General features: G+C 42.2%; 1 protein-coding gene across 35 annotated transcripts in view; it reads right to left on the reverse strand.

Annotated features, from left to right (window-relative positions):
* Positions 1–5,754: 5,754 nt before the first annotated feature.
* The window catches only part of SCOC (short coiled-coil protein), a 39,974-nt gene continuing 22,539 nt past the window's right edge, over positions 5,755–23,189 (reverse strand). The window contains exons 1-6 of one of the 35 annotated variants that reach the window (XM_089302469.1): positions 14,313–14,401; positions 10,891–10,969; positions 10,627–10,787; positions 9,111–9,182; positions 8,661–8,741; positions 5,755–7,323 (exon numbers count right to left, since the gene is read on the reverse strand). In XM_089302469.1, the coding sequence (XP_089158595.1) occupies positions 7,181–7,323; positions 8,661–8,741; positions 9,111–9,182; positions 10,627–10,645 (315 nt within the window). In that variant the 5' untranslated portion in view covers positions 10,646–10,787; positions 10,891–10,969; positions 14,313–14,401 and the 3' untranslated portion in view covers positions 5,755–7,180. Of the gene's footprint in view, positions 7,324–8,660; positions 8,745–9,110; positions 9,183–10,626; positions 10,814–10,890; positions 10,975–11,077; positions 11,139–13,820; positions 14,402–23,189 lie in introns of those variants that run through there. The other 34 variants (XM_070047541.2, XM_070047543.2, XM_089302467.1 and 31 more) reach the window with 34 other exon arrangements.

Consider the following 23,189-nt stretch of genomic DNA (forward strand, 5'->3'; position numbering starts at 1 on the left):
ATTGCTTACAGATGAAGCTAAAGTCTTTGTTTTAGTAAGTTTGTCTTATAAATGTCATTGAGGCAAGTCTGACAAAGTGGTTAGTTAAGATGCACTTCGGATGCCTGCATCCATATCAGAGTGCCTGGTTTGAGTCCCAACTCCACTTCCAATTCCAGCTTCCTGCTAATGGCATCCAAGAGACAGAGGTGATGGCTCAAGTACTTTGGTTCTAGACACCAGTGTGGGAGACCCAGACTGAGTTCTGAGCTCTTGGCTTCATCCTGGCCCAGCTCTGGCTGGTGCTGGCATTTGAGGAATAAACCAGCAGATGGAAGACTTCTCGCTCTCATTCTTTCTCTCCCTCCTTTTCCCACCCCACTTCCATCTATCTCCACTCCCTTCCTCACACCTGCCTTTCAAACAAAATTAAAATAAAAAGTACCATTAATCTCTAAGTGAAATAAACCATAGTTGGAGTCCCAAGTTGAGTAGCTAAGAAGCAATTAGATCATTGTCTTCTGAAATGATTGACAGATGGTCTTTTAAAAAAAGATTATTTGAAATGCAGAGCTACAGAGAGGCAGAGAGAGAGAGAGAGGTCTTCCATCCGCTGGTTCACTCCCCAATTGGCTGCCTCAGCCAGAGCTGTGCTGATCAGAAGCCAGGAGACAGGAGCTTCTTCCAGGTCTCCCATGCGGGTGCAGTGACCCAAGGACTTGGGCCACCTTCTACTGCTTTCCCAGGCCATAGCAGAGAGCTGGTTGGAAGTGGAGCAGCTGGGACTCGAACAGGCACCCATATGGAACGCCGGCACTGCAGGCAGTGGCTTTACCTGCCACGCCACAGCGCTGGCTCTGACAGAAGGTCTTTAAAGTGATCTATGGTATGTGCTGGCACTGTCAGTTATGTCCTCATTGAAGAAGTAGCTGATGATAACCAGCAGAGGGTGTTAACTGAAAATAGGGGGGGAAATCATTCAGCAAAGTACAGAAAGGCTTTACATTCTACAGTTGAGATCAGTTTTGCAGGGCGTGTTGTGCTGCAAACAGAGCCAGCACCCCATGTGAGCATCGGTTCCAAGACCCAGCTGCTCCACTTCTAAATCATTTCCCTGCTAATGCACCTGGGAAAGCAGAGGAAGATGATGCACGTGCTGGGGCCCCTGCCACCCACATGGCAGATCATGATGGCTCCTGGCTTCTGCTTAGCCCAGTCCCCAGCAGTTGTAGCTGTTTAGGGAGTGAACCCACAGATGGAAGATTCATTCTCAGTCGCTTGCTCTCTATTTCAACTCTGCCTTTTAAATAATCTCTTTGTTAAACAATTTTGTTTTGCTTTGAATCATGAAGTCTCTCTTTTAGAAAAAGGACAAGATCAGGGGAAGAGTAATGGACAGGAATGGGGGGGGCCTTAAGAAAGTTCATGGAAAGTGTATTATGAAAAATATGTATTTCAAATTTTTGCATCAAAATATTTTTTCAAGATTTATGTATTCAAAATGCAGTTATGGGGGGTGGAGAGAGAGAGAGAATCTTACATCTGCTTGTTCACTCCCCAAGTGGCTGCAACAGCTAGGGCTGGGCCAGGCCGAAGCCAGGAGCCAGGAGCTTCTTCCAGGTCTCCCATGTGGCTGCAGGGGCCCAAGGCCTTAGGCCATTTTCCCCTGCCTTTCCAGGCACATTAGCAAGGAGCTGGATCAGAAGTAGAGCAGCCAGGACTCGAACTGGAGTCCATATGGGATGCTGGCATCATAGGCAGCTTTACCTGCTATGTCACAGCACCGGCCCCAATAAACATCTTTTAATTCCATTCTTCAGAAGCTTTTTGAAATCTTCTCATAGAGACACAACATTATTAACTGGTTAGAACTAAATGCTTACATGTTTTTGGTTACTTTTCTATAAAAGCTTGTTGCTCTGAGTACAATTCCAAAATCCACAAGAGTCTCTGAGAGGTGAAGGTTTTTTCATCATTTTGGCACCAAACCTCATTTGGTAGCCAGACCTGACCTTGACAGGCTTTTATGTATATAGTGTTTTTCTTTCTCCTAATAAGTAGTAATACTCATGTATTCTGCTGCAGAAATGTTAAAGTATATGATTACAGGTCCTGCCCCAAACTATACTAGTATTTCAGTCATAATACTTGCTGAAATCGGAAAAACCTGAAATTCTGAAATGTCTGGCTCTACAATGTGGTGACCGTGAGCTGTGGTATCCTGCTGTAAGTAATGTCCACAGGGGACAGAGACACGCTTGGGTGGGACAGCAGTGTCAGTCACTGGGGGAAGCACTGCTAGGGAAAGGAGGTCTTGTAATCTCCTTTAGGCTGCTCTAAGAAATTGCTAGAGACTGAGACAACCAACAGGCATTTATTTCTCACCATTCTGGCGGCTGGAAGGCTGAGACCAGGGTGCCACCACACAGTCAGGTTCTGGTCACAAGTGCTGACTTGTTTTCTTCATGTGTTAGACGGGGAAGCCAGGGAGCTCTCTGAGGTCTCTCTCCAAAGGAAACTCATCCCATTCACGAAGGCTTCGCCCACATGTCTTAATGATCTCCCCAAGGCCCCACCTCCTGCGGCCATCACATTGAGGGTGAGGATTCCAACATATGAATTTTGAGAGGATGTAAAACATCCAGCCCACAAGGAATATGCTGGTTTTCCCTGCCAATCATCATCCCACCAGCAGGTAGAACTAGGAAACATTGGAGAATACAGTTATTTTGATACTTGCCAAAATAGTAAAGAAGACTTCATTCAGGACTATTTTGTGAGAGATGTCAAGCTATTGCAGTACAGGGAAAGAAATGGCTCAGCTCCAAATGCAGCAAAAACACCCAGGGACTTTCAGCCAATAAGCAAAGTGAGTGGCTCAGTGGGTGAAAAATTACCATGGGTAGGCAACCAATTTAGGAGGATTAGTGTTAAACAGTCTTGCTGAAGGCAGACCAGGCTGATCATATAAGGAGAGTGGGAGAATCTCTAAAATGGTTTTTAGCAGCATTCCTGTTAAAATTGGAGTAGGCAGACTGAATACAGGGCCCAATAATGAGGCACCTTGTAGAACAGGGCTCAGAGGAGCCTAAAATGCAGCCTTTGTTAGAAACTACACAAGTCCTTGTGCACAGTGTACCACCTACATTCTAATAGAGAACTTGGCATCCTCGAGTGAGGCGATGCCGCAGCAAAAAGAAAACGTGGCATTGGCTAACCACTGAAATGACAAGCACGGGGAACACACATTTCAGACATTTTGTCCCCTATTAAGCTGACAGTCCTGGTTGGAAAAAGAATGTTAAGAAGGCTGACTGTTGCTTAGTATTTTTAGTAAAGTACTACAGAAAGAACAGAGAAAGGAAGAGGAAAACGTTCAGATATTAAGAACTTTACAGGATTAGAAGCTGCTTCTAGACCCTGAATGGCAAAAGGGACTCAGGCGGCTTTTTAAGGTGAGGGAAAGCCCATTAGACTTCTCTGGCGATTGTTGGGCAAAGGGATGGATCCCTGTAACAAGCTGGTTCAGCATTCCCAGGGCAGTCTTACTTTCAATCATCTGAAGATGCTCTCTGTTAAAGGGAGGCTGGTTCCTATGAAGAAATGCAGCAAACTTTGAGAATTCGGTCTAGAAAGGAGCTTGGTAGCAGTTTCTGGCATATGAAGCCAGCTTATAAATAGCTTGAGATTTCGAGGAATTGTACTGCCAAAGAAACGTGAACTTGTTGTGAAAATGACAGGCACCAGTAACTTTTCAGAGAAAAAACCCGGAGAGAACAAGGGGAACCCCCGTCAGAGGTCAGAGCAGGGGCTTATCAAGGAGCTTCACTCGTAGGGATCCAAGCTTCAGTTGCCCAGTTTTCCAGAATTGCTCTGAGTGTTTATTCCTTTGTATCTGGCTATCCTGTTCCCATCACATTGGAAACGGTCAAGGGCAAGGATAAGAGCAAATGACTTGCCTAACAGTTTAGAGGTGGTCAGGTTATTAGATGCCACATCTAAACCTCAATGGACCTTACAAAAGCCAGATCTTGCACTGAGTCAGTAATGGATGAGTGTTGAGTATTTTCTATGTGAGGGAAGGTTGTGCACACATATTTAGCAAAAGAAGAAGGCTGTAACTAAGGCTGCTGGCTGTCACCAAAATCCTCTCTTATTCCATAGTAACATTGTAGCTGGAATTTGTAGCTTGGTAGTCAGGGCATCTCTCAACAGCTCATGTCTGGACGTAACCAGGTCTCCACACCACTGGAATGGCAGAAGACACATGGGCCATTTTCAAGTCCAACCCATAAAACCTTACATGTGTACACGCACATGTTCTTTCTCTGCAAATTAGAACTGTAGTAACTAGGGGCCAGTATTATGACAGCAGGTAAAGCCACCGCCTGTGATCCCAGTATCCCACATGGGCCCCAGTTCATGACCTGGCTGCTCCACTTCTAATCCAGCTCCCCACTAATGGCCCAAGTGTTTGGGTCGCTGCTACTCTCATGGGAGACCTGGAAGAAGCTTCTGGCTCCTAGCTTCAGCCTGGCCCAGCCCAGACCATTGTGGCTGTCGCTCCCCCTCTTCACGGAGGAACGACACTAAACCCTGCCTAGGCTTCATATCCGAGTCACGGCACCACTATGTCGCTCCCCGTCTTCGTGGAGGAACGACACTAAGCCCTGCCTAGGCTTCATATCCAAGTCACGGCACCATTATGTCGCTCCCCCTCTTCGCGGAGGAACGACACTAAACCCTGCCTAGGCTTCATATCCGAGTCACGGCACCATTATGTCGCTCCCCCTCTTCGTGGAGGAACGACACAGGACCCTGCGCTGTTCTTTCTGTCTGCTCGGCCCTCCCCGGGTTTGCTGCTGGTTCTTCCCGGGTTGGCTACTATCCCTTCCACCTCCGTGGAAGGGCAGTTCCCCCTGGCCGCATTCCCCACTTCCGCAGGGGAGCGGCACACCGCCGGCCGGCTCTTCTCGGGGGCTGCACAGGTGTTCCTTCAGCTAGATGTTCCCCATAGATGTTCCCGGTGCATGCCGTCTCTCTCCTCCTTTATAGTCCTCCTCCGCCAATCCTAACTCGGCTGCCCACACGCCGAGTACGCTGCTCTCCAATCAGGAGCAAGTCCTACAGTTTATTGGTTGAACTGGAGGCAGCTGGGTAGAAGCTGTTTTCTCCTCTCCCAGCGCCATATTGTAGGAGAGCAGATGCATAGAATAAGTCTTAATTCCAGTAACTTAGTCTAGTCCGAGCTGCTCCCCACAGTGGCCATCTGGGGAGTGAACCAGCAGATGGTAGATCTCTCTGTAACTCTTTCAAATAAATAAATAACCCTTTTAAAAATTTTTGTGATAACTAGAATGACTTTGAAGCCATGGTTGCAATGGCAGAGCATCCTCAATAACTGTAAATAATCACATGCAACAAAGCCTGCTGGCCTGGAATGCTCACCTCAGAAACCAGCAGCTGTGAGGCAGACTGCTGCTATTTACTTAATTTTTTTATCATTGGGTCTCTTGTTATGGCAGCTGAGCCTAAAAAATATATCCCTTTTCCTTGGAGATCTTGGATCCTTTTGAGTGATTTTCATGTATTATTCATCAATGTATAATAACTAATAATATTTATATTAATAAAAAGAATGTTCCTCTAGATACTCAGTAACTGACTACCTTAAATAAGATATGTTATTTACCCTGAGGCACTGAACACCCTGGATCCCCCACTCTCCCTATGTACCCCACTTTACTTAAAACAACTGTATCAAAACACACATAATCTCTGAAACAGCTTTTTATTAAACAGCAAAGCAGAATTGCAACACAATTTAAATATCTGTCAATCAGGTCACAAAAGGGATGCAAAATGTTTGTAGTGTAACTACTATATATTCATACATCAAATCTTACACTTCTACAATAAGGTTATTCCATGATTAAAAGTAGTCCAATCTAGTAATCATAAACTATATTATTTGATCTCTTTTCCTAGAACATTTTAATAATACTTCTGACATTGATTATTCCCTTACCAAACAGTCTACAAACTAAGTTTTTAAAAATTGTTAAAGGATAATGAAAACTCTGCAAACCAAGTTGACTTTACAGAAAATTCTGGGAGAACAAGTAAGATAAAATACTGAGCAAGGTTATCAATTAGTGCACCCGTGAAATTCTCCCAATTCTGATACTAATATACTCAAGGAGTTTTGCAGTTGATCTGCTGGGTTCTACAAATAAACCTTGAGACCAAATTCTTTCTACTGTTCTCTTCTGGTGGTGGCTTATGTAAGGTCAAACAATCCATTTTCAAATATACTCCCCAAAATATGTACTCTGCACTAGAGATCACACAACTCTCGAGTGAAAACATCTGGAGTTGTTTCACTACTGTTTTACCAAGTACTTTTACACCCTAGTTTATTTTCCCTCAAGATTTTCTATTTTTAAGCACACACATGACTAGGACGCCTATCTTTACAGATACCAAGTAGATTATCTTGTACAAAAGGAAGCTTTTAAAATTCATGACAATTTACTTTCAAGGAAAAGTCATTTTTTTAGCCTCCATCTGTTTTTAATTGATTAAAGAGAAACCAGCAATCCTATCTTATTACTAAGTATCACAAATGACAAGCCCTAGCTGAGAAAGTATCTTATTTTGGTTAAGTTTCAACAATTAGGGTTCAGATTACATCATAGATGATTAACTATTAAAATTACTTTTACAAATGTCAAACTGTTTTCCTTGGGGAAGTGAGTGGGAAGGAAGAGGCAAATGGAGCAGAGGCACAACATGGTGGACAGGTACATAAAGCTGTGCATTCAGGACATGATTTTGGTCACTTTTTCACAACATGGTGGGTTTTTCTTGTATATCTTGCTAAGCCTATAATAAAAGACAGTGCTAAGCCTATAAATCAAAGTAAACTCGATAAAACATTCATCTTCAAGTGTCATAAATATATGCGATTCTAATTATAAAGTCTCTACAATACATTTGCACATTTTCATAGACTAACATAATACACAAACTTGTGGAAATCTCCAGTTAAGTAGTTAATTTTGCCTACATCTGACATTATCTTCCGAAATATTCAGTGAAGCCACAAATAAAAGTACTGTAACTTTTGGAATCTATCGAAGTTTTAAAGGAAAAAAAAAGGTCAGCAGCAACTCCATGAAAGAGAAGGGACATCAGTCCCCTACTTCCTTTTGCTTTTCGTGTCAGTTGTTTGAAAAACACTGGAAGCTGACATGAGGTTTTCTATATACTGTCCAAGAACTTGGTTTTCTGATTTAAGCTTCAGATTTTCTTCCTTAACTGCATCTACTCTTGCAGAGAGATCTATGTAAAAAAATAAAAATTCCATTATCAATAATTTGATGGTGATGACTCTGTATCACAAAATGCTTAAGATTATTCAATCCTAAGATTATTTTAGAGAAGCTAAAGCAAAAAGCAAACTGTGAATCACTTGACAACAATTTTTAGAGATTCTACATTAGACCAAATGTTTTTAAACAGTATTTGTGTTAAGCACTTAATTTTTATAATGATTATTTTTTAAGACTGTTTTTAAAACATAAATTCTAGTTCATGTCACATACAACCATAACATCTTTGCCAGCAATGTTTAAAATATGTATTGGGTTAACCCAGCTGCATTCATAGTTATAGGCAGTTAGTTTCCAAGCAACTGATCATTTTGTATTTGTATGTTAGCATGAAATTAAAAAGCAGCAGTTCCTGATGATCAAGCAAAATCTTCATTGATTCATTTAACAAATATATGTATTGGGTGTGCCCTAAGAACTGGGCATTGTTCTCAAGGCAACAGTAAACAAACAAACAAAAAAGTACTTATGGGAACATGTGCATTAGGGGATACAAACATTAAATAAGCAAATACAGTGTCACACAGTGATGAGTTGGTCTGGAGAAAAGGCAAGGTTAAGGGTTACTAGAGACCTAAAAGAAGTGACAGAATGAGCCAGATAGATATGCAACTACGGGAAGAAGATCAAAGCAGAGGCCAACAGCAACTGCTACAGCCCTGAGTGGAAGCATGCTTGACAGGCCAAAAGAACAGCAGGGAAGTGAGACAGGCTGAGGCTGACTGTATGAGGCAGAAGTGACCTGAGTCTGAAAGTACCCCTGGAAATCATAGATGTTGGCTTTTAACAACTCTATAAAAGCCTCTGGAGGGTTCTGTGAGACATGATATTTTCTATGGTGCCAAAAAACACAAAAATACAACTTCATAATTAGCCAAAAGATACTTGTGGGGTAGTATGAATTTTACCAAGACATTCAGAAAATGGAAAAAATTCAGATGAACCCTCTTTTAATCTCTAAGCCTGATATATTGTTTTTACTTTACTATAAGCTTTATTAGAGTATAGGTAGTAACAATGCAGGACTTACAAGGGGCTCTTGTACCAAAAAGCATTATATTAACCCTTAAAGGGGGAAGCCTGGGATCATCATTTGACTTCCTTTTTGAAGCATACTATTTGTTCTTTAAACCACCATCCAAAGCTCCAGGCCAGAAGAGGTGGAAGAATAAGACCTTTACAAGTACCCTTTAAAAATTATACACACTAACAAAATTTAGCAACATAAATGCTTAAAATTCCAATTAACTGGATGCCATTCAAGAAAACTACAAAATGTAAGCTAACCTTCAAGTGTGTGTTGGAGTTCCAACACTTGATTAATAAGTCGTGTTTTTTCCTCCAGTTCCACCTGATTTTCGGCATCAACTGCTGTAATAAAAAGGTTCAAAAAGTACTGTTAATTAACAGTAAGTATCATTTGCCTTGAGTAGTACTTAAAACTGCAAATCCTTCATCTATATTATCTTACTTGACTTGTACAGAGCCCTGGCAATGAAAAGGTTACATCCCCACAATGCAGATGAGGACAAGAGGGTGAAGATAAACATGACCTGTCAACATCACCAGTTAAGGAATGGAAGCTGCCTTAGAGCCTTTCTAAAATTAGATGAGATATAAATAAGTAAATGAGCCACAATCCAAGTCTTCTAAATACTACTCCTCTGCTTTATATTGCTTAATAAGCAAAAGTCCATAAAACCAGTAACATTACGAAAAGGAAAATGAAGATCATACCATCCATGTCAGCATTCATCATCTTGGATAACAAACTTCTGGGCCGTGGATGCCAAATCCTTGATGAATGTTCTACAATAAGGTAAAGTTAGAAACAGAGACACACAGAGGAATAAAATGTTAGATTGTTTTTCAAAAATGATTATGTAGTCACATTACCCAACCCAGCAGGACCCTTTCCACACGCCTTACGGTTTCTAAGAATAAAGTAAATAACTTTGGATAAATAATGAACAAAGAGTACAAATAGATTACAATGATTAAATTAACAATAGAAAATGTTGAGCTTCTTGATTAAAAAATACATAAAATTAAATCCCATTGTACATTTATTAAATTTTTTAAAGGTAAATAATGATCAATGCTAGCAAAGAAGCATGGGAAAACACATAAATACTGGACACAAACTTTACCTATTCTTTTTTGGAAAGCAGTATAATAAAGATTCATAAAAACTTTTACTGAGCATTTTATTACCCCTAGGAATTTAGCCTAGGGACAATTACAATTACAATTAGAAACAACAAAACTATCCACTCTGAGTCTGGTAAATTACAGTTGTAATTTTTAGTGTCATGGCTACTAAAAAGAATCATGACAACTAAAACAACATGGAAAAATTTTTTATAAAATTATATATTCACTGACATAAATTATGTAAAATATATAAATATGGCTAAAAAGAACATAGCAAAATAAAATAGCTCATATAAAGGATGATGGTAGAGATGAAAACAAATGTTTTCAAAACATTCATTATTAGGGCTACAGCTGTGATGTAGCAGGTTAAAGCCCCAGCTTGCAGCACCAGCCTCCCATACAGGTGCCAGCTGAAGTCCCGGCTGCTCTACTTCCCATCCAGCTCCATGCTAATGTGCCTGGAAAGCAGCAGAGGATAGCCCCTGCACCCACGTGGAAGACCCAGAAGAAACTCCTGGCTCCTGGCTCCAGTCGTTGTGGCCAATTGGGGAGTGAACCAATGGATGGAAGACCTCTCTCTCTCTAACTTCTCTCTGTAACTCTTTCTTTCAAATAAATAAAATATTTTTTAAAAATTCATTATTAAAGCAATATTTTACATATACTGCTTAATTTTTATAAATAAAGTTTAAAAGAAAATTTAGATATCTGAAACATGCATATGGAATAAATGAAAAAATTCCACTTGTCACCTCCTGATTATAGTTAAATCAAAATAGACTAATCGGGATGTAGATAAGAAAATAAATATTAACATTTTATTAGAGCAAAAGATGCCTATGAAACAAATTATGTTATATTGCTAACATTTCATATTCAATGTATTTCACTTACTAAATAATGCTAGCATTCTATTACTGAAAACAGATGTGTTAGCCAAATACAATCTATTATACTGAAGCAGCCTTAAGACCCATCTAGTCGATGTTGTTACTCTTTCAAACGAGAACTAACTGAACATCTACTACAACCAAGGCATGAGTATTACATCTCCATATGCTAACCAGTGGAACTCAGACCTATTAAAGAAGCTTACCTACTCCTAGAACTGACATCACAATCAAAAGATGAGTACACTATACAGACCCTCACAGCTTCAATTAATTTATGTGACATTTCAGGTAGTAGTGTACAAATGGAAATACAATGTCCAATTTACATATGTATAAACTTCTTCTCAAGTAAGAATCATTCAACCTAAAAAACAAAGACACCAAACAGCCCTTATACATAGCATTATTTAAAAAGACACTAACTACAAATGGTATATAATCAATTTTAAAATGCTTAATAAACCTACTTCCAAGTCTTCTAGCATCTTCCCACTTACAGCTGTTCTCCCCCATCTCTCTTTCACATGGTTTTAATTCTCAGGTTCTCTACACTTCAGAGAAAGGATATATTAGTAGGTCTACATAAATCCAAATAAATTGATTACTAAGTTTTTTTTTTTTTTTTTCAAAATTTCTTTTATACAGTTATTTAACCTATTACAAGTGTTTGGAGACCACACTTCAAGAAGTATTCCTCTCCATTCAATTACCATATCTGGAATTGAAAAAGAAGAGTGTTAGCACTGAAAAACTGATGGGCCACTTCCCTGAGAAAAGAAAACATTTCTAAGCAGGTGTCGTCAGTCCAACCATTGATCTAGCTAAGCAGGTCTGAGAAATGGCAAAGGCCACAGCCAAACACAAAAGGGACACTGGGACTACACAGCCAGCAGTACACTGCAATTTGGTATTGTCCTTGCTAAATTATTTTAAAGTACTTCAAGTGTCTAATATTCAGTTTTTTAAAATACAGCTAAAACAATTTTAAGACAGCTAAGAAGAATTACATAACATAAAAGCCAAAGCAACAAATAACCATCTATCCAACAATCTGATTTTGAAATCAAAGATAGCACAGGAATGGGCTATTCTTTTGCTTATGTTTAGTCAAATATTAAACCAAAAAGTCTTCCACCAAAAGCACAAGTGCTCCAAGCTGACCAATGCAGCAGGTATGGAAATAGAAGGCAGTTTCTGGAATTTTGGCCACATGTAATCCAGACAATAGAATCTTTATGCCTAACTCCATGGTTTGACTTCATCTAAAAAGTGAAAACTGGCGGGGGGAGGGGGGCAGTAAAGCAAGGTGGAAAGGGATTATTGAAGCAAAAATTACTTTAAAAGTACATTCCAGATTGAGGTTGGGGCAAGAGTACAAAAGCAGGGCCACAAGGACAGCGCTACAGCAAAACCACACAACCTGAGAGAACATGTGAGACTGCACCCCTGGGGCCGTCTAATGCAAAACGTGTGCATCATCTAAATCTCCTGATTTATTGATGTGTGGAACAACAGTTTTCTTTAGTTCTTTAAAGTGTTTTCGCCATGGATTTTCTTTCAACGTCAGATCAGACCTCAAACTGCTCATCTGCAGGAGCACATTTAGCTCAGCATTACATCATAATAGGTACTTAACACAAGATTTTCAGGTTTATAATCTTTTTATCTGTAGTTGCCATCACATCAATCCAATTCCACGTCAAATGTGCTCTTAAAAGTTCAGTTTCAACTCCTCTTGCTTCAACACACAATTCTGACATGAAGGCAGGGGATAGCATCCCAAGTGTGGGAACACAGAAATGAATCCAAGCTGCCAAGGCTGCTCCGCCTATCCTAACCCTGCCTTAGCTCCATTAGCTCTGAGGTTCCTTGGGTCAGACCTTTCAAAACATTTTACAAACATCACAATGAAGTTTGATAGCTATCCACACCTAGCCTTTGTTAATGGAACAAACCTTGACTTTTTCTTGGTCATTTAATTACAGAAAGTAGAAGGTATGGAGAGAATAAACATCTAGGAACTAAGGCATGAGGAACATAACTAAGGCATAAGGAACAAGAGCTATTTAAATAAGTAAATTATCTTTTCCATGGTCACCCACCTGAGTGTAGCCAAAGACTACCATCTTAACAAATACAATGCTACCTCTAATCATGCACAACACCTCTCTTCTCAAAAGGCAGTCTGACACAGCTATTAACAACTCAGATTACAGGGATCCAAACCCTAGCTCTACTGTGAGCTCGAGAACCTTGGTAAGGTTGACATCTCAGTCTCTGTTTCCTCATCTGTATCATGAGGATAGTAATAGTATGTGCACCTCATGGGTTTGTTGTGATCATCTAATAAGCTTGTAACAGCACTTTGTACATAGTAGGTATCAACAAATGTTAGCTATTTATTTTCTGCCTTTTAGCTCTAATTTGGGCCACAGAAAGAATTTCAGAAAACCATCTGGTCCAGCTGTCTCATTTTACAAATAAAGAACCCAATGTCGAAGATGAGATCCGCTTACTCAAGATCACGGAGGTAAGTTACCCACAGCACCATGACGACATACAACCAGTGGCCCGCTATGGACCATTCCAAAACAGCCGGGCTAACATCTGGAACCTAACATTTTGACTTTTCCCTAAAACGCATCCAACCTCAACCACCCGGCGTTTCTCCACCTAAAATTGATTTTCTTCATCTGTCACCCATTTACTGCTAGTGAACCTGTAAAGCGCTTTGCTAAACTTAGACTGATGACACTTCGACTGCTAAAACCAAGTCTCTGAGCATTCACTTGCTAAGCACTTTACATACGTTGTTTCATCAAACTAACATTTGGAAATTGCACCTTGCAGATCGGGACACCACGCCTCAGGTTTCACAGGCAACGTCTGTCTCAAGAAGTTGAATCCGGATTTAATGTCACTGTTCCTGCTTTTTCTGTTCCGCAATGGAAGCAGCTTTCGTGTGGCCCTCATCAAAAGTTGCCAAACACTTTGCAGCCCCTGATATCAAACTCCTTTGGTTTTTCTAACTAAACTGAGATGAATCCCATTCCCTTCGAACTGTGCCAACTGCACGATGACTGCAACTTCATTTCACAGAGATCCAACTTGCTCTGATTTAGTAAATCCGGTTTCAAATTCCAGTGATCAAGGAACCGCTGGGCCAAATGAGGACTTAAATGGGTGTGGACGCCCAGAGTGGCTACCCACATTTTTAATCAGTGAGTACAGGCTTCAGCACACCTAGCTTTGGGACCTCAGGTGCGGGGAACATCTTGATTGCCTCCGTCCTTAATATTGTTACATCACAGTCTGAAACCCACACACTGCCTAACACAAGTCCTGCCTTTCAGGAATGTAACCCCTTTCTCCTTTCCAAATCCTCACTCCCCAATACCTGTTCAGTGGGTTCTCTTGAGAACCGATGAGGAAACACACCCAGGCGCAGCCTTCTGCCCCTGGATGCCCCAGCCCCGACTGCACCGCTCACTGGCCTCCCTCGCCACCTCGGCGTCCTCGCCCGGCATCCAGGCTCCTGCAAGTCCCAGCCCACCCGAATGCCCCATCCCGCAGTCCCATTCCAGAGCCGGGGGCGCTCAACCGGCGGCCCCGACCCCAGAGCAAGGGCTCTGTTGACGGGGCTAGCAGGCCGCCAAAAGGAACCTAGGGGCCCAGTGCTGAGAGGACGAGAAAACGAGGTTGCGTAGGGGCTCTGCGGGCAGCCAGGCCTCAGCCGCCCACCAAACGCCCAGGCCCGAGGCCGCTCTTCCCGGCCCGTGGCGTGCCGAGCCGCGGCCAGCCCGCCCCGCCCGCCAGGCCCTCGGCGGTACCGAGGCCGCACCTCCAGTCGCCAGGGGCCAGGCCCTCCGCGGCCCAGGTCGGCCCTCACCTTCCGTTAGAGGCGCCGGGGAAGGGGAGGGATCGGGAGGACGCCTCAGGCCAGGAGACTTGGACCAACTGACACCGGCAGCTCCGCCCTCCCCGCCCACAGAGCGTGCGCCAAGAGAGGAGTCCCGCCCAGTCCCGCCCCGCCGCCCGCCAATCCCCACTCAGGAATGCAAGCCTGCGCGTTAGCTGTCCGCCGCCCCAGGGTCCGCCTGTGCCGTAACAGAAAGACATTGCCGTCCAATCAGAGCTCAGGGCTCTGTGGGCGGGTCCGAGGCAACAGCCAATGACAGTACAGCCGCGAAGCTGAGCGCGTAAAGGCGGCCCTAGCGAAACAGCTTTGCAGTCTCCACGGGAGCCCGAACACTGGCGTCCGGAAAACCGGACGGGAAACCCCGGTTACGGTCGGCAGGAGGGGACGTGATGAAAACGCCGGGCGAGAGAGGAATCCTCACATTCAAGAAAAGGGCGCTTGCGTGTAGAACGAAGGCATTACGCAGATGCTCACTTTTAAAAGCAGATTTTTCCATACATTTTTATTTCCAAATCCTGAAAGCTCCTGAGTGCACCGATCCGTATTTTCTTCCCCTGTCATGAAATCCACAGTACACCTGGCCATTTAATGCTGTTCTAGAAATACTAGTACTTCAATCCTGCTGTCACCTGCTCCTATTGGGTCCTCACAGCGCCCGCAGGAACTGGAGCCCAGAGCGCGCACAATCCTAGTTCAAGGTCACACGTGCTGTGTGCCAGGCTTGGAGGTGGACTGTGACCCGCAGGATGCTGTTCGTAAGCACCCTAGCACTGGACGCAGAAGCAGCCTCCTCCTGGTTTTCCGAAGTGGTCAGGAGCGGTCAGCAGCAGCGCATTGTTCTGTCTTTGAAGTTCCCTAGCTGTAGGAGGGAGCACTATGCCTACCAGTTTTTTGACGTTTTGCTACTGCATAGCCTTGCTCCTTTAAAGGATTATGGAAAACATCTAGTACTTGCTGCTTGAGAACCATACATTTGTCTGGGACTACAAAACTCAATTTGAGGCAATTTATTACAATGCAATGCAGAAACTAAATAAATGGCAGAGGTTGGGGGTAGGGGATTAAACAGATCTAATAGTAGGGGCAAGCATCAGCTGCAGCAGGTAAGACGCTGGCATACCAATCCAGCGTGTCTGGGCTTGATCACTTTTGCTGCTCAGGAGGCAGCGGGTGATGGCTCAGCACTTGGTTCCCTGCCACCTATGTGGGAGTTCTAGGCTCCTGGCGTTGGCTTAGTCAAGTCCCAGCTGTTGTGGGCTTTTGGGGAGTGAACCAGTGAATGGCAGGTCTGTCTGTCTCTCTGTCTTTGAAATGAATGGGGGGAAAAAATCTAATAGGAATATCAAAAACAGAATAGCAAGAATGGATGTGGGTAGTAATAACTAAGAAATTTCTAAGAGTAATAACTAAGAACTAACTAAGAATAATAGCGAAAAATTTTCCTAGATTGGAGTATTTGAATCTCCACATTCAAAGATATTTTATTCTTGAGCAGGACTAATGTAAAGAATTTCATGCAGTGGTGAAACTGCAGAACACCCAAGATCAAGAGAGACTATTACAAGTATTTTGTTTTGCTAGAACAGTGGAGAAACACACAACATGAAGTTATATCTTAACCATTCTTAAGTTCAATAGCCTTAAGTCCATTCACAAGCTTGTGCAACTGATCCCCCAGAATTCTTCATCTTCCTACAATGAAACTCTGTACCCATCAAACAACTCATTTTTACTACCCCCTGCTCCTGGCAACCTCCACTCCACTTTCGGCCTCTGTGAGCTTGAGTGCACTAGAACCACAGTATATGTGGAGTCACACAGAATTTGTCCTTTTGTAACTGGCTTATTTCACTTACTATTATGTCCTCAATACTCATCCATGTTGTAGCACATGGTAGAATTTCCTGAATAGTACTCCATTGTGCGGATATACCAAACGTTGTTTATCCATTCATCTGTCGATGGATGCTTATGCTTTTTCTCTTTGTGGCCATCATGACTAATGCTGCTATGAACATGTGTGTGCAAATACATCTTTGAGATCATGTTTTTAGTTTTTCTCAAAATGGAATTGTTGGATCACGTGGTAATCCCATTTTGCCTTTTTTGAAAATTTTTACTTTATTTATTTATTTGAAAGGCAGAGTAAGAGAGATCCTCCATCTGCTGATTCATTTCCAAATGGCCACAACACCAGGGATTGGGTCAGACCAAAGCCAGGAGCCAGGAACTCCATCTAGGCCTCCCACATGTGTGGCTAGGGCCAAATACTTAATCCATCATTGGCTGCCTTCCCAGGCACATTAGCAGGGAGCTAGATCAGAAGTGGGGCAGCCAGGACACGAACTGGCATTCCTAATATGGGATGCTAGTATGTCAGGTGGTGACTTAATATGTTGGGTCAATACCACTCCTGCTCCTGGCAATTCTATTTTAAAGCACTTTTTGAAACTGTGGTATTGGGGCTGGCAATATGGTGCAGTGGGTTAAAGCCCCAGCCTGAAGCACCAGCATCCCATATGGGCACCAGCTTGAGTCCCAGCTGCTTCTCTTCTGATCCAGCTCTCTGCTATGGCCTGGGAAAACAGTGGATTATGGCCCAAGTCCTTGGGCCCTGCACCCACGTGGGAGACCCGGAAGAAGCACCTGGCTCCTGGCTTCGGTTCAGCGCAGCTCCAGCCCTTGCGGCCAATTGGGAAGGGGACCAGTGGATGGAAGACCTCTCTTGGGGCTGGCGCTGTGGCACAGCGGGTTAAAGCCCTGGCTTGAAGCACCGGCATCCTATATGGGCACCAGTTTTAGTTCTGGCTGCTCCTTTTCTGATCCAGCTCTCTGCCATGGCCTGGGAAAGCAGTAGAGGATGGGAAAGCAGTTGAAGTCCTTGGGCCCCTGGACCCACGTGGGAGACCTGGAAGAAGCTCCTGGCTCCTGGCTTCAGATTGGTGCAGCTCCAGCCGTTGACCCCATCCATTGGAGTAAACCAACGGATTAAGACCTATATTTCTGTCTCTCCCTCTCACTGTCTGTAATTCTACCTCTACCATAAATAAGTAAAATCTTTGAAAAGAAAAGAAATTATCCAATCTAAACAATAGATAGAAAAATGGGTGGAGATATGAATAAAACATCAAAAACCTGTGGAATGAGAAAGATGGAACACCAGTGTCGTCAGAGTTTCAGAAAGAAAAGGAAAATTGTAAGGCACTGAAAAGTATTTGAGGCAATAATGGATTCTGAGTTTGGCAAAAGACAACTTAATGGAGGAAGAATGTGATTAAGATGGCATCTAAAAAGGCCCCTGAGTGGAGGGAAATAATGAAAGGACACAATGATGAAAGGAAACAATGATCTAGACACTGAGTATCAACATCATTAACATCACAAAGAGACACAGTCACATGTCATTTACTTTCCTACCTATGAAGTCAGTAAACATGGAAAGAAAGAAAATTGCACCCTGTTTGATCAAGCCCATCAACTAGCAATTTAACAGCAAATGCAGAGGACAAATACATCTAATCTATCCCCAGGATAAAATTAGTAAACCAGCCATGGAAAACACTACAGAACAAAAAACAACACACAAACAAAGCCTTTTTTCAAACAAATAAATTGCTCTGAGGGGGAAAAAAAGTCAAAAGAAAACCTGAAGCTTGCATGTTTATAAATACACATTTTAGAAAACAGAAAAACAGCTTTACTTTAGATGATAAAGCTATTTTTTAAATGCCAAGAAAATTTTGAGATTAAATATGGTTGAGAGTGTTTACCTCTTCAAAATTCCAGAACCAAACATGTGTTTGCTAGAGAACTTAAAATTTAAAAGACATTTTTAGATAGGCTGGCAGTGAAGCACAGCTGTTTAACCAACCTCCTGGGCTACCTGCATCCCATAGCAGAGTACCTTATTCAAGTCCTGCCTCTGCTTCCTATCCAGCTTCCTGCCAATGCACACTTTGGGGGGCAGTGGGTAATGGTCCAACTACTTGGGTCCTGCCACCCACGTGGGAGGCTTGTATGGAGTTCTGGGCTCCTGGCTTCAGCCTGCCCCAGCCCTGGCTGTTGCAGGCATTTGAGGAATGAACCAATAGATGGAAGCTCTCTCTCTCTCTCCAACAAACATATATAAGTATATTAGAAAACTATCTTAAAAGGGTAGAATAAAAAGGATAAAATTTAGGTTAGAGAGAAATATATTATTCACAAAATGTTACAACTTTGATAAGAGTGTAACTGTTAAGATCTGCCCTTAAGTGAATAGAAAAACAATAACAACCTTGAAACAAAAAAAGGTGGCAAAAAAGTGTAGTAACCTAAATGGACATAACAAGGGAATTGAAACTTTTGCAAATTGTTCATGAAGTGACCATCCCCTAAACTATATATTGATCTTATACAAAATTTCAGTAAAATAATTTAAAAACTTAGTTGCAAAAAGTTCCCTTCTTCTGAATAAGGAAAAGATACAAGCACAAATAAAAATCATGGACACTGCATAGAAACGCTTGATTATAAGGTAATCATTCATGTAATCTGGAATATACGAATATTGATATCATAGTTCATCCAAATAAAAGCACAAAATTAAAATTTTCTAAATAAAAAGAGGAATGCTAAATTGAAATTGTTATAAGGCAATGAGTTAAAGGAAAGAAATGATAAATAATAAAATGGAGAACTTTAAAAATCATTTTGATGTTCTGTTCTGACACACCCAATCATGCACATAAAAAACTTCTGTCTTAAGTAATTAGAGGATTCTAAACATACTGTGGATATTTTAAGGTGAAATATGCTAAATGGAGGCATTTTGATAACTTTCAAGTGTAACCAGGTGTGTTCCCTGATACTTAAGCTCATTAATCTGCGAAACATTTCATTTCATTCCTAAATAAGAACTCAACATTTTCCTTTTTACTTATTTTTTTCTTTTGAAAGGTTAGTGAATTCATTGGAGAATGAATGCTGTCTTGAATGTTGTGATTAAAGAATGCATCCTATTTGTTGAAACAATTTCAAAAGCAGGCTTAATAGTATACTACAGTACAGTATACTATACTTAGCAGTACATCATACTGCTATTTGGCAAATTAAATCCATCTATACTTTTCTCAAAATTATAATTTCCTGATAAGAACCAAAAGCTGGCTAATTTAATCAAATTAGCTTCACTCGGTTGTTCAACAGATGGAGAAATTGTAAGAAATTACCAGTATATTTTTAGAGGGCTTCTCAATTGAGGATTCAGATCTTTAAGGCCTCCATGAAATCAAGCTTTAAACTTTATGTCAAAAATATAAACAACCAGGAACGAGTCTGTGTGGTCTTGGTGCTTAGTTTTTTCTAGACAAAGTATTTTCCAATCAGTGTTTCTCAAAGATTGATGAACCTCTAAGATGTACAAGATGAGCTTGTAAAATTAGTTAAATAGTTACTTTATTATAGTAGAATAATATTAATTAGGCCATTAACCCTCAATTGCAGATACTATTACTTAGAACGAAGCTAATTTAAAAATAACTTTAACTATACCATTAAATTAATGTGGCCAAAAATATGATACTGGTATGGAAGTGACTGATCCGGAGAACCCTGACCTCTCAACAAGCAAGCAGCAAGCATTGGTTACCAGAAGAATCCTGGGCTCTGGTTCTGGTTCAGCCTAGAGTTGTTCATTCAATTCTTCATTCATTCATTGACACAGAGGTTTAGTTTGGTCTCCATTAAGACCTACATACTAAAGAGCATCCAAATATTTGAAATGAGTAACAAGACAGTGGGAGATGAGTTGATTACTATAGACTCCTCTTCCTCAAATGAGGACTTGGAATGAAGTTAATTTAGGTCCTGTAACCTGATGTAAAATAGCATTGAAACTTTGTCAAGTAATACTACCAGTGAGTTATGTTGGGTGCTTCCTCTTTGATGTCTGATTTTGTCCGATGGCTAGCACCCTGCTTGCCATGCCACGGATTCTCAAAGCACATTTTCTCAGGGAGTTATCTTCGTGCCTCCCCATTCCAGCTTTTTAGGATTTTGTGATTCTCTGATTTTCTATACACAAGTCAACACTTTCAGCCATTTCAGTTGGGTATGTGTTACACTAAATTTTTATTAAAATAACCTGGTTTTGAATCAACACTAATCATTCGGATCTGGGAGCATTAAAGGGCTTCTGGTTTTTGGGTTTGTTTTTGTTGTTTTTGTTTTTAAATTAAAAACCGTGTTTGAAAGAGAGAGACAGACAGGAATCTCCATCTGCTGGTTCTCTCACCAAATGCCCACAACAGCTGGGGCTGTGCCAGGCTGAAGGCAGGAGCCAGGAACTCAGTCCAGATCTCCCACATGCATGTCAGAGTCCCACCTGCTGCCTCTCAAGGTGCCCATTAGCAGGAAGCTGAAATCAGGAGTGGAACCAGAACTAAACAAAGCAGGCACCCTAGTATGGGATGTGGTTGACCTAAGCAGTGTCTTAACCATTGAGGGATTCTACTTTTAGTAAGTATGAAGGGATTCTTTGAAAGGCATCCTCATAGAAGTGAGGGTTACGATGATAACTAATATTTTATAAAAGTTGATAGCAAGGCTCTAAGATGTGAAGTTATTAATGGGATTGTCTTAACTTCAATACATAAACATAACTCTTATAGTTATCTGTTTCCCTGGTAACCATTTATGACAAAAATAATCAAGTTGAAAAGAGTTCTTTGGTCAGCTTCTGTCAGGATCTGAGATTTTACACAACTTAAAAACTAAAAGTTGCCTGTCTCGTGAATGCTGGCAGGAATACAGGATGCCTGGATCAGAGAGGAATGGATTCTATTACAGCTCACCAGGGGCAGGAACTTCAAGCTGATCTGCTTCTGTCCACCTTGTCTCCCAGACCCCATCACGGTGAGGCAGAGACCCCAGTAAACGCCTACACAGGTGGTGGGCTGTGCTCCAGGAGAGGAATGCTTAGTTTAGGGAATCTATGGCATTTACAGCAAGTGGAAGCAAAGATTTTTTGTTTTGTTTTGTTTTTAGGATTTATTCACTCATTTCAAAGAGTCAGAGAGAGAGATGAGATCTTCCATTTGTTGGTTCATTCACCAAATGGCTGCAACAGCCAGCTGAAGCCAGGAGCCAGGAGCTTCCTCTAGGTCTCCCATGTGAATGCAGGGGCCCAAGGACTTAGGCCATCTTCTACTGCTTTCCCAGGTACATTAGCAGGGAAGTGGGTTGCAAGTGAAGCACCTGAGACCCAAACCAGAGCCCACATGAGAAGTCAGCATCACAGGTAGCAGCTTTACCCACAATGTCACTGCGCCGTCCCTGCAAATTTGCTTTTTAACCAGGGAGACTCACTACCTCATCCCTCTAAGTTGCTCTCCACTGACACACCAGCTAGGTCAGGGCCTGTACTGCCGCTGGCATATGAGCAAGGACATGCAGGGATACTCAAGGCCCATGGCAGATCACCTGAAACTTCCATCATCTTTAATTATTTCATAGGTTCCCATTTTTCTTCCTCCTTTTCTATTCAATTTCTTAAGGGAAACTACAAAAATTTCTCATAATGTGTTGATGAGATGTCTAAAAATCAAATAGGAAGAGAACTGCACTAACTGGAGATTGAAGAAGCAAGCCTTGGTAGAAGTCAAAGGTACACGCCTAGGAGAGGGATCAAGAAGACCATGGAGATGCGTATTATGGAAAAGCCATATACATGGATTTCAAAATTGCACCAAAATAAACTTATTTTTAACTCTATTTCACACAAGTTCTTTTTTTTTTTTTTTTTTTGACAGACAGAGTGGACAGTGAGAGAGAGAGACAGAGAGAAAGGTCTTCCTTTGCTGTTGGTTCACCCTCCAATGGCCGCCACGGCTGGTGCGCTGCAGCCGGCGCACCGCGCTGATCTGAAGGCAGGAGCCAGGTGCTTCTCCTGGTCTCCCATGGGGTGCAGGGCCCAAGCACTCGGACCATCCTCCACTGCACTCCCTGGCCATAGCAGAGAGCTGGCCTGGAAGAGGGGCAACCGGGATAGAATCTGGCGCCCTGACCAGGACTAGAACCCGGTGTGCCAGTGCCGCAAGGTGGAGGATTAGCCTATTGAGCCGCGGCGCTGGCCACAAGTTCTTTTTTAAGTACCTTCATCATAATGTTTTTCAGTAAATAAAGTACCATTTTGTAGCTCTCCCCCAACTTTTTGTTTTCACTATTTGACCAAACTCTGCAACAATCAGAGGTCAGAACAATCCTGCCTGTAGTTTGTTTTCAATTAATTCAATTTAGTAATTGCCAGGCCAGCTGGTGACTCTGACATTCAGAACAGCAAAGCAGATGAGGGCTGCACCTGTGTGAAGCTGAGCTCCAGCCAGGCTGCCCTCCTCCTCCTCTACTGAAGACAGAAAACTGGAGAAAACCCTGCTGCTGGGAGTGAGAAGCTGTGCCTGCATCCTACCCGGCATTGACTTCAGGGTCTGGCCTAAAGGCTGACACCAACAAGTTAAACCCGGAGAAGACGTAGTTCCTCAAGCTATGACAAGAGCCTCACTCGCCTTCCAACTCATCGTTGATGGTAGAATCCTGAGCTCTGGAGATTGAAGGTTTTCTTTATGCACTACTACATGACACAGATGAGAAGAAATATCCTGTAGCTTTATGTAAAAGGCTTAGCATCACCTTAGGATGATGCAAGTGAACATCGACAGAAATGGGAGTTGTGGCACCTGCCCTGTGGGTCTGCTAGGAAGGTGAGGAGAGAAAATCCAAGGGGAGGTGGCCTGGCATGGCATATTCAGGATCTGAATACAAGCCTCCATGCTTGATTTCTTAAACTCCTAGCAGGCAGCCACCAAATCT

The sequence above is a fragment of the Oryctolagus cuniculus genome, chromosome 8 (assembly GCF_051225735.1).
Source record: "Oryctolagus cuniculus isolate XC-2025 breed Fujian yellow rabbit chromosome 8, ASM5122573v1, whole genome shotgun sequence".
NCBI classification, from domain to species: domain Eukaryota; kingdom Metazoa; phylum Chordata; class Mammalia; order Lagomorpha; family Leporidae; genus Oryctolagus; species Oryctolagus cuniculus.